Raw genomic sequence first — 12530 nt, forward strand, 5'->3', positions numbered from 1 at the left:
TGGAGTGCAGGCTGGGGCAGCGCCTTCCTGGGACTCTCGAATGCTCTTCCCTAGGCTTCCCGGGAGCTGCGGTTGCATTTCTCGGTGCTCAGCTTCCAGGCAGGGACAGTCCCTGCCAAGAAGGCCAGCTGCAGTTCTGCCATTGACGCGGCCGTATCTCCCAGGCTCAGCTTCAGTTCAGATAATGTCTCTGTGACTGCTAAGTGTCCAGGTGTTTTCGGCAATCTTCTTTTGGTGGGCCCTTTGTTTGCTTACAAGTTTTCAAATGATAAAGCACCTCAAATAATACAGACCTTCATCTAACTGGTGCTTGTTCAATGGTTTCTTTCACGAAGGAATCAGAGCACAGTCATTGCTGCCCGGCGAGCCTTCCCAAACCGTTCAAATCTACACTGAGAAGTTTTCGGGGTTGATCTTAGTAATAAATGATGTACACAGTCAGAGAAAGGTGAACGGCACAAAAGTCTTAATTATTTTTTTTTAAAGAATGTTCTCTTTTTAAAATGATTTTTTTTTCCTGTTTTAATGCAGAAACTTTTCAGAGTCATTGCACCTCCCCTGAATGCAGGAAAGACATTAACAGGTATTAATTTTTCCAAGCCCTAATTTTTCTTCTGTATCTTAAGATATTATTCACAAATCATGAAATTCACTGATTTTTTATATATCGTGTGACCTTCAGTAATTACAAATAAGACCTACCTGTCATAATAAGCAAGGAATGAAATATTTGCTGCACACTAAGAAATGGCCTCCTGCCCTTTGTACTCTGTCCCCTGCCTTCACATCTACCGGCGGGTGATCACTGTGCCGCATCTGATGTCCGTGATACCGTACACAGTGTGATCTTTGCTGTTTTGTTTCTTCTCTTAACATCATGTCTTGAGCTTTGCTCATGGTGGTACGTGTTCCTGCTTCCTCCCTCAACATGCTTTCTGTTCCCACAGATTGGACATGCTGTCTTCCGTTTATCCACTCACAACTGATGTACATTTTTTGTTTGTTTCTTTGTTTTCAGTTTGGGGCTTTTGCAAATCTGCTACACTTGTGAATGAGTTTTATTTCTGTTCTTAAGGATTTTTTTTGGTTAGTGGGTGTGTGTGGTGTGTGTGTGTGTGGCAACCCAGCCTTCCCTTATCCAAAACTTCCATACTCATCCTTGGAGCTCCCTCCTGGCTCAAGTTTTTCTTATAAAGAATTATATATTCAGGTACAGCTAGAAGAAATGAAACGAAGATCCCGTATACTTCTGTGGGGAGGGAGGATGCAGGAGTGGGGCCATGCCTGGCTGTGCTCTGGCTTTATTCCTGGCTCTGCTCAGGGATCACTCTCAATAGTTCCTAGGGGCCACATGTAGTTCCAGGGATCGAATTGCATTCAGTGCCATGCAAGGCAAGTGCCTGCACCTCTGTACTATCTCTCTGGCTAGTTTCCTCCAGTGATAACTGACTTTGCAAAACTAAAGCACAGTGTCACAACCAGAGATATTCACAAAGAGACAGTCAGTGTACGGAACAGTTATATCCCTTGCATTGCCTTTATCCTCATCTCTAACCCCTAAGTATAAACACAGTTTTTGAGTATAAACATGTTCATTTTTGCCCTGGGCCACCGAATAATACTGAAATGGATGGAGTGGATGTTAAGTGTACATTTTCCTTTACAGGGCTCTGCTGGTGGTATTTTAAAATATCATCTTCCTCGGCGATACATATACATGAGTTCCATTTGCTCCATATCTTTACAAGTCCCTGGTACTACTAATCCTTTCATTTTTTTTTAAAACCTGTATCCCCCCCCCCCCCCAAAAAAAACTCTATCCATTGTAGTGGACATATATTGGTATCCCATTGTGATTGCTGCTTACTGTTTCTTCGATGATATGTGATATCTGATGTCTTATGTGCTATTGTCCATTCACATACATTCTTCTGTGAATTGTTTAAATGTTTGGTACTTTTAAAGCATAAGAGAAAAAGAAAAAAAGGGAAAAAATGTTTAATGTTGAGGGGTGTGGGGGAGTGGATATCATTTGATTCCTGCTGTTGACTTAGGAGTTGATGATGAGTTAGATAGTGACTTAGACTCCACGCCTAAGAGCTTGTGGAGTTATTTTTGAATTCGAACTACAGCTGGTTTTGTTTCTGTTTGTTGTATGTGTGTGTGTGTGGGGGGGGGCGACGGAGGGGCTTGGGCTCACCTGCATCAGAGCTTCCTCCTGGATCTGTATTTAGGAATCATACCTGCATGGTTCGGGGGACCATATGCAGTTCCAGTTTTGCCAGACCAAAACCTGGTTTGGCAAGTGCCTTACCCACTGTACTGTCTCTCTGGCTCCACAAACCACATTAATTTCTTTCTTTTATGTTTTTGGGACCACATCCAGGCTTACCAGATTACTCCTGGCAGGGCTCAGGACCTTATGGGGTTTCAGGGATCAAACATGGATCAACTGCGTGCAAAGCAAGCACCCTACATGCTGTACTCTGGCTTCATATCCCCCCCACCCCATTTTTAAATATGTACTTTTATGATTATTTTCTCTCATAGCTTACCTTTTTCCCCCTTAAGCATGTTTTAAAAAACAAAAAACAACAACAACCCACAATTTTTTTTTTTTATGATTTTATAGCATAGCGGGTAGGGCATTTGCCGTGCATGTGGACGACCTGGGTTCGATTCCTCTGTCCCTCTTGGAGAGCCCAGCAAGTACCGAGAGTATCCCACCCGCATGGCAGAGCCTAGCAAGCTCCCTGTGGCGTTTTCAATATGCCAGAAACGGTAACAAGTCTCACAATGGAGACGTTACTGGAGCCTGCTCGAGCAAATCTATGAACAACGGGGTAGACAATGCTACAGTGCTATAGACTTTTAAAAACCTCATCTCGTTCTCCCTTCTCAAGAAATCTTAGTTCTATAATCAGTGTCTATTACTCTGTCCATCAGTTGAAATTTTTATTTTGTTCTCATGGCCATACCTAGAAGTTCTCTGGGCTTACTCCTGGCTTAGTGCTCAAGGATCATGTCTGGTGGAGCTTGAGGGACCACATGTCATTGTCTAGGGTCGAATCCATGTCAACCACCCACAAGGCAAGCACCCTACCCTCTGTACTATCTCTTCAAGCCCCAGTTTGAATATTTTATATACCTAGGTGAGTTCATTCAGTGCTTGTCTTTTAAACTTGGGCTTTATATAATTCCTGTGTACATCTTCTCTGTTGCAAATAGCAAAATTTCATCTTTTTTCTAGCTGGATTTCCATAACTTATTTGTCTAATCATCTCCCAACAGGTAGTTGGTTTTTTCCCATATTTTACCTATTGGAAATGACAGTACTTCACAAAGTATTGATATGGATACTCTCTGGTTCTCATTGCCTTTTTTTTTTTTTCTCTTTTTTTGGGTCATACCTGGCGTTGCACAGGGGTTATTTCTGGCTCATGCACTCAGGAATTACTCCTGGTGGTGCTCGGGGGAACCATACGGGATGCTGGGAATCAAACCCGGGTCGGCCGTGTGCAAGGCAAACGCCCTACCTGCTCTGCTATTGCTTCAGCCCCTCTTATTGCCATTTGTACCTGGAAATTTTTGATCTGCTTTAAGGATAGCTGTATCTTCCTTTTAAAGTTAGCCATTTGATGCTGAAAGTAGACTATAGACCAAACATGATTGCCACTCAGTGCCTCTTTTGCAAACCACAACACCCAAAAGGAGAGAGAGAACAAAAGGGAATGCCCTGCCACAGAGGCAGGGTGGGATGGGGAGATGTGGGGGTGGGAGGGATACTGGGATTAGTGGTGGTGGAGAATGGGCACTGGTGGAGGGATGAGTACTGGATCATTGTATAACTGAAACCCAAGCACAAAAACTTGTAAGTCTACAACTGTACCTCATGGTGTTTCACTAATAAAAATTTAAAAAATAAATAAAAATAAAAAATAAAAGCCATTTGCTTACATGATTGTTTACCAATCTTTAATTATAATTAAATTATAATTATACATTTAGCTTTCAGTGTAATTAAAATTTAATTATATTAAAAGCAAAATGTATTTTCTGTAGGCAGCAACAAATTGGATTTTGCTTTTAGATCTATTCTGCCACACTGTGCCTTTGGAAATAGTGGATTTAGATCATTAGGACATTATTGAAGTATAAGTATTGCCATTTTTCTATTTGTTTTTATGGTGTGTTGTTCATGGGTTCTTTTTTTACTTACTATTTTTTTCACGTTTTCTTTTGTACTTTAAGATATTTCTGTATTGTGGTTGAGTTTCTGCTTTACTTTCATTTTTGTTGTTAATCTTATAAATAAATACTTATATTTATTTATATAAATTGTTTAAGAACTAATCCATCTATGCAATAAAGGAACTCGAAACCTTACTTAAAGTTGAAGGCCTTCTCTTTCCCTTCAGGCCAAGTGCTTGGGCAGGGAGTCTTGGCTGACAAATTTTCTTTTACTCCAGCAAGATATGCCTGTGTTGTGTTTCATTATCTCCTAGTTTCCTTCCATGGATTTTAGTTTAAAGTTGTCTTGAGGTTTCTGTGTAAAGTTCTGTCTGTATTTCAGCCCACTAGGTGAATTGATCTTACACTTATTTTAGTGTGACACGGTTTTACTAAGTCCTGCAGTTTATAATCTTGGTACCCTACTGCTTCTAGGTAAAACTGCATTTCATTTCATAAGAGAACCTTTAGGATTGTTCCAAGACTGGTTTGGTGGTGATGCATTGCTTTAATTCTCATTTATCTTTAAACTTCTTCACCCTTCCTCTGTCCTAAATGACAGCATGGCAGGATATAGTGCTTGAATGTTTAGTCCCTTTCTCAACTTAAGAAGTTTGGGGGTAGTTATTTCTTCAAATGTGTTTTCTACTTGTTTGCTCTCCGTTTTCCTTCTGGGGCCCTTAAAATGTGAATATTGTTCCTCTTGGTGTAGTTCCATAGAGCTCTTACACTGTTTGCAGAATTTAATGTTCTCTTTTGCTAGTTGCTTTTCTGTTTGCCTTTTATGACCATTGTTTCAAACCCATCAACTCTGTGGACCTTTTCTGCTTACTGTCTGTAGTAGACTCTGTTGTATTCTTTAGCCCAGCTGTTGCATTTTTTAAAGTCCCTTATTTTTGTCAGAGCCTTTTCAAACTTTTTTGTCTGTTCAAATGTCTCAGGACATTGAAATCACTCCAGGGTTTTGCACTTCTCCATCCGGCCTTAGCAAATTCTTCCTAAATCTGTAGGAATACAATCTGTGTGACCTACGGTGCCTTGAGCTGAGTGACTACTCCCGCAGCTCACTGTGTAGGCCTTCAGTCAGATTCGTAGGGACATAACCCTCCGATCTTCCCCAGGACACTGTGTTGATTGCTGCTTTATATGTGGGTGTTCCTGCACCAGTTTGGTTGATTGGGAGTCTAGTGCCAGTCCAGGGCAGAAGCCAAGATGTTGGTGAAGGGGCTGGAGCCATAGCACAGCGGGTGGGCATTGCCTTGCATGCGGCTGACCCCGATTTGATTCCCAGCATCCCATAGGGTCCCCTGGGCACTGCCAGGAGTAATTCCTGAGTGCATGAGCCAGGAGTCACCCCTGTGCAATGTCGGGTGTGACCCAAAAAAAAAAAAAAAGATGTGAATGGACAGATTCCTCTTTGCGGGGCTCACCACAGATCCAAGCCCTGGAAGGGGTTGCTCAAGTCCAGGCAGAGGTGGGCGAGACGGGCAGCCGTCCCCTCCTGTTGACTGATTCTACTGTCCCTGCTTTCCGGGTCCCTTCAGGGGTTGCTTGTCCAGAAGCTGTGGTCCAGTCCTGATGGGCAGGTTCTCTGCTGCCTGGCGCTTGCAGGGGTAGACCGGAGAGCAACTCAGGCGCTGCAGATCTGGACTTGCATCAGGTCCGAGCAGTCACTGGCAGATCCAGAGAACATAATAAAACCTGGCCACAGTGGAGGAGGCAGAACAACCATCCTGTGGGTGGAGTGTAGAAGAGAGAGTCCGGCTTGGGACTGGATGTGGGGCGGTGCGGATCGGGGGATCCTCCAAGTCTGTAAGTCTCATCATTTCCAGTAGTACTCAAACTGGGGGGTTGTGACCCCATGTGATGTTTTAAACTTTTTTCACTCAAGACCCCTTTCTACCCAAGAAATTTTAACAGGACCATAGGTATATAACTATATAAAATAAGTATGCAAAGCAAACCTTTGCTGGTAAGAAATCATAAGAAAATTTATCTTAAGATATATTTTAAAGCTTTTTTAACCCTCACCTCACCCCCCCCAACACACACACCGCCCCACATTCAGGTTCATAACCCCAAGCGGGGGCTCTGTCCTCTTACTTTCACCCAGAGGACAGCCCCAGGCATGGCCAGAATAGATGCTCTGCATCCCCCCTTGGCCAGATGCAGAGAGGAACTGCCTTTAGCAGGAGGCCACAGGAGGAGCTTGGTCCGTCCTCACCTCACGAAGAGGCACAGTGAGGGATCCTCCAGGTTCCAGTTTTATCCGTGTTATCTAATTTGTTGATATACTCTCTTGTAATATCTTTGTTTTTAGATAAGATTAGTAGTGATCTTCCATTGCTGCTTAATATGAGTATCTCTCCTCGGTTTATTTTATTTTTTTTATTTAGGTTATTTTAGCGTCTTATTTTATTAAAGCACCATGGTTTACAGTGTCATTCATAGTTGGGTTTTCTACACGCAGTGTTCCAGCCCCGCTCCCCCCACCAGAGTCAACTCTACCTGCCCCCACCCCTACCCCCGGTACCCAGGTTCCCTCTGGTACCTCCCACCCCCAGTCTGCCCTCTGGACAGGCACCTTTCTAAGTTAAGTTGTTGAAGTTTGGGTCTCTTGATTTCAGTGTTGTTGACTCTGTGGTTTGTTGACATTTAATACCGCCAAGGGAGCTGAATTCCCTGATCTTTGACCCCTATTGTTTCTTTCTTGTCTCTTCTCCCCTGACCCTTGCTATTTGATTTCTTTCCTTCTCCTTATACTCTTGGGCCAAGGATGATCGAGGCATCTCTTCTTTAAATTATTGCATTTTTTCATTCAGTTATTCCAAATACCATATATAAGTGATCTCATCCTGTGATTACCCATTTTCTGGCTTATTTTATTTGCCATAATGTCTTATAGTTCTATGCATGTTGCAACAAAGTGCATGATTTCATCATTCCTTACAGCGGTGTAGTATTATATTGTATGTATATATATTACACCTTCGTGATCCACTTTTATGTTTTTAGACTTTCCTTGGTTTATTTTTGCTAAAGGTTTATGATTCTGTTAGTCCTTTCAAATCACTGGTTTTGGTTGGTTTGGGTTTTATTTATTAAAAAAAAAATTTTGGTGTGCATTTTTGACCACACCCAGAGATGCTCAGGTCTTACCCCTGGCTCTATGCAGGTGGTACTTATACCTGGTGATGTTCAGGTCTTACTCCTGGCTGGTGCTTATACCTGGTGATGTTAAGGTCTTACTCCTGGCTCTGTGCAGGTAGTGCTTACACGTGGTGATGCTCAGGGAATCTGATGCTGTGTGGGACTGGGGATCAAGCCCAGGTCAACTGCCTTCAAGACAAGTGCCCTACCCCATGTATTACCTCTCCAGTCCCTCAAATAACTAGTTTTTATTTTATTGATTTTTTAAAAATTGTTTTATCCATTTTATTTCAACTTTAACCTTTAGTATTTGTCCTTTTATCTTGATTTGCCCTACTAGTTACTTTTTATTTTAGTTTCTTGAGGTTTAAGTTTAGATGGTTTATTTCAGAACTTTAAAAATGTTTCTAAAAAATTGGTGTTTATAATGACAGATAACCCTCTAAACAATGCTTTGCTGTAATCCATGAGTTTTGGTATGGCGTGTCTTCACTTTCACTCATTTCAAAGTACTTTCTAATTTTTCTTGTGATACTGGTTATGCAGAGTAATTTCCACATCAAATTTATACATATATCACCTTTCCTTTTGGCATCAAGTTCTGATTTCATTTTGTTGTGGATAGAGAACACATTTTCTATTATTTCTGCCTTTTTTAATTTACTCTGACTTATGCATAGACTAACATATGGTCTTTTCTAAAGGGTGCCCCTTATACTGTGGAAAATAATGTGTCAAGCATATTTTGTCACTCAGTGGAGAATTCTGTAGGCGTCTGGCAGTGTAGTTAGTTTGTAGCTTTGTTCAAGGCTTCTATTTTCAGGCTGGAGAGAGTACAGGGCTTCAGGTCTGCCTCACATGCGGCAAACCCAGTCCAATCCATGGCACCACATACGACCCCCCAAGCACCACCAGGAATAGTTCCTGTGCACTACTAGGTGTGTCACAAACCCTAATCTCCCGCAAAGAGAAAGACCTGTATTTTCTGCTCATCTTTTACTGATTGTTATATTGATTGTTAAAAGTGTAATAAAAGGTAATAAAAAAAAATGAAGCATTGAATTTTTTTGTGATGAAGTAATGTGATTATTTTCACATTATCACATTATCGAAAATAATCGCATTACTTCATTACAAAAAAAAAAAGGGCTGGAACGATAGCACAGCGGGTAGGCATTTGCCTTGCACACGGCCAACCTGGCCAACCTGAGTTCGATTCCTCTGCCCCTCTTGGAGACCCCGGCAAGCTACCGAGAGTATCTCGCCTGCATGGCAAAGCCTGGCAAGCTACCCATAACGTATTTTTGATATGCCAAACACAGTAACAGCAAGTCTCGCAATGGAGACGTTACTGGGCCGGCTCAAGCAAATCGATGAACAACGGGAGGACAGTGCTACAGTGCTAATGAAGTAATGAAATAAGTAATTTTTAGAGTAATGAAGTTCTAAAAATTGCTGCTGAATTGTTCATTTGTCTGGTTTTGCTTGGTTTTATTTTGAAATTTTCAGTGCTTCAGCAGGTGATTTACATTTCTGCCTTTGCCTGCATTTCCTGCGTGTACACTGCCTCAGAGGCAGCCCTGGGTTAGAGATGAAGACTTTCCATGGCTTCCCTGCCTGCATACGGCGCATCCCCGTAATTGTCCAGGCCCATCTAGAGCTCTTGAAATCCTTTGGAGCTGTTGAAAGCCCCCAGCAGCAGGCCTCCGATTCTTCACTTTTTCCTTTTAAGATTTTGCCAGTCTCTTATTAGTTCCTACTGGGAAAACTGCCTTGGACACCTATAAAGTTAAGCAATTGCATGATTGTTTTCAACAAATGCCTTGGGGATAGTGCTCTTTTCACAGAATGAACTCTGTGTTAGGACCAAAAAAGACAAGTTTTGAAAATGAAATTTGTAACTGATCTGTCAGAGGGATCAGATACTGACAGTTCTCTGAGATTGGGGCTTCATGGCCCCCTCAGACACGTTCTGTTGCCTCGTGACTCCCGGGTTTCTGACGGTTCCCTAGTTGCAAGGCGGTTGTTTTTCACACCGTTGTGAAATTGGGGAGAGGAGGATGGGTCTAGGTAAAGCTAAAATGCACCATGCTTATTCTTCCTACCAAGATTCAGCCATTTTTCTGGAGTAAATGTTCTTTGGGTTGCCACAAAGTTTTAGTTAATTTTTAGAAAGTCTTGGGGCTGGAGATATAGTATAGTGGGTAGGACACTTGCTTTATATGTTCGATCCCTAGCATTCCCTATGGTCTCCCGAGCCCCACCAGGAATGATCCCTGAGCACCACTGGGTGTTACCTAAACACCCAAGTGCAGAGCCAGGAGTAAATCCTGAGAACTGCTCAGTTTGATTCCCAGGGGGAGAGAAAAGAAGTAAAAGGGCTCCAAAAACTTAAATGGTGGGTCCTTTCGGTTCCATGTGTACTTACTAAACACTTACTTTATGCCAGGTGCTGTGACGGATGCTAGGAACACTGGCATAATGCAGAGAAAACAGAGATAATACAGAGATAACACAGACTTCCTGCCCTCCTGACTTCACAGTACAGAATTATGGAGAGGGATATGTAAAACAAGTAAATTTAACTCTCTCTTGGTGTCACCTGCATGAGATTTCTAGCAGTAAAGGTCTACTTAGCTAACCAACAGAAATGTAAAGCAGTGAAATACCACCCTGTGTCATCACTGAGCTGGATCATACAGCAACTGGGGCTTCTGGTTTCTGGTCTGGCATGCAAAGCACTTCAAAGTCACCACTGTGCTCAGCCAACAAGAATACTCCCAGCAGACTGAAAATCAACATCTCTTAGATCTGCCAGAGGAATGATGTCACTGAACTGTTTCTGAAATGCATATGAGAGGTAGAAAGCCGAGAGCAGTTAGTTCAGTATTGAGAGGAAAGCAGAATTAGAGAACTGACACTTTCTGACTTTGAGACTTTCTATAGGCTACATTGATTGAGACGGTATGGTATTGGCAGAAGATAGAAAAACATATCGATCTATATAATAGAATAACTGATTTCATTTGGTTTTGGTTTTGGGTCACACCTAGTGGTATCAGGGCTTATACCTGGGTCTGCACTGTAGGGTTCACTCCTAACAGTGCTGGGGAGACTGGGGTGCCAGGGTTCAAACACAGTGACTATTGTTCTGACCCCAAGTCAACTGATCTTTAACAAGGAAACAAAGGCAACAGAGTGGACCAAAGACAGGCTTCAACAAATAATGCTGAATGTCTAGACACCCACCATGTCTAGAATAAAACTTTGTACCCTTCCCATAGTTAACTCAAAATGAATCATACACCTAATTGTGACTTACAGAACAATGGTGAGCTGGAGTGATAGAACAGCAGATAGGGCGTTTGCCTTGCATGCGGCTGACCCGGGTTCGATTCCCAGCATCCCATATGGTCCCCTGACCACCGCCAGCAGTGATTCCTGAGTGCAGAGCCAGGAATAACCCCTGTGCATCGCCATGTATTACCCAAAAAGAGAAAAAAAATTGCACAACAATGGAACAGCTCAACATAACCTAACTGACCATGGTTATGATGATTTTATATAAAATACCATCATGAAAGGAATTATTAACTAGCGCTGGAATTCATTATAATTTAAGATTTCTGCTCTGCAAAAGAGACCAAAATAACTTGCAGATTTGGAGAATATATTTGCAAAAGATCATTATCCAAAACGTACAGTGAAAAGTCAGAGAGGTAACACAGAGGGTATGGCATTTGCCTTGCATGCGGCCAACGTGGGTTTGACCCTTGCATCCCATATTGTCACGCAAGCATGCCAGGGGTGATTTCTGACTGCAGAACCATGAGTAAGCCCTGTGCAATGCTGGGTGTGACCCCAAACCTACCCCAGTCCCCCTGCAAAATGCAGTGAACTCTTAAAATACAGCTTGAGAAATGGGCAGAGATGTGAACAAACATCTCACTTAGCAGATACATGGATGGCAGGCATATGAAAAGATGCTCAATATTATTTAGGATATTTCAAATGAGCACAAAAATGGATACCATAAAATTACACACCAGAATCTGGACCGACACCACCAAATGCTGCCAAGGATGTAGAGCGGGAGGAACTCTCATTTATTGCTGGTGGAAGTACAGAATACTGTAGTCATTGTAGGAAAGAGGCAATTTCCTAAAGAAAACAGTCTCATTATCTGATACAGCAGAGACATGCTTGGGTAGTTACTCAACGGAGTTAAGACCGTAGGTCCACAAAGACACCTGCATTTGGAATTGAAGCAGAATGTAATTATTACGATCCTGAGCAATTCTTGTTTGCTTGCACTATGATGGCACAGATTTGGAATATTATAAAGGATTCCTGATTGGGTAACAAGGCAACACTGCCCTGTAGTCTGTCCACTTTGAAATGTCAAAAATAGAAAATTTGGCTCATCATTGCCACCCGCCACCCATTCCTGTCATCTGCCTGCCACCACAATCACTGGCCTCTCAGCCCGCTCTTGAGGTTTCTGCCGTGGTCTTTGATTCCTTGGCCTGCTGCTCTCAAATGTGGTCCAATTGTACTTCTGATTACTTCTAAGTAAGAAGTGGGTTTCCATTACCAGATGACAGAATCGGACGTTTCAGACACAACATAGAACAGAAAGGCTGCCGGGGATCATGGAGTGAGTCTCTTACCTTTGTATTTGTGAACGAAGCTTTCTCTACCCTGGAGCAGTGGCCAGTGGTCAGAACCCTTGGCGCACAGGGGAAGGCCCCTGTAGCCGTGCTGTCATGAGTGGGTCATGGGTTTATGACTCAACTTATTTCCTGAGCTGGAGCAGTAGCACAGCAAGGAGGGTGCTTGCCTTGCACATAGCCAACCAGGGCTCCATCCCCAGCACCCCAGTGTCCCCTAAACCCACCAGGAGTGATCACTGAGCAGAACTCCCCTCCCCCTCCAAATAAACAACTAATTTCCTGTGCCAACCCTTCTTCTAGCCCCACGCTTCTGATTAAGCCAATGGTACAGAGCTTTCTGCCCTCAGATCTGTTCCTCTTCTGTGTGTCCTTGTGTGACCCGTTGATTTTCTGTCTGGGAAAAGAAAATGGGAGATAGAAAAATAATCATTAAGTTGGTCTTATCTACGTGTTCTGTTATGCATTAAATATCAAGTT

General features: G+C 42.6%; 1 protein-coding gene across 2 annotated transcripts in view; it reads left to right on the top strand.

Annotated features, from left to right (window-relative positions):
- The window catches only part of VPS8 (VPS8 subunit of CORVET complex), a 257750-nt gene that overhangs the window by 101874 nt on the left and 143346 nt on the right, over positions 1–12530 (top strand). For both annotated transcript variants that reach the window (XM_056121586.1, XM_056121585.1), the window contains exon 24: positions 532–583. In XM_056121586.1, coding sequence (XP_055977561.1) covers positions 532–583 — 52 coding nt within the window. The remainder of the gene's footprint in view (positions 1–531; positions 584–12530) is intronic.

The sequence above is a fragment of the Sorex fumeus genome, unplaced genomic scaffold (genome assembly GCF_029834395.1).
Source record: "Sorex fumeus unplaced genomic scaffold, SorFum_2.1 ptg000044l, whole genome shotgun sequence".
NCBI lineage: Eukaryota > Metazoa > Chordata > Mammalia > Eulipotyphla > Soricidae > Sorex > Sorex fumeus.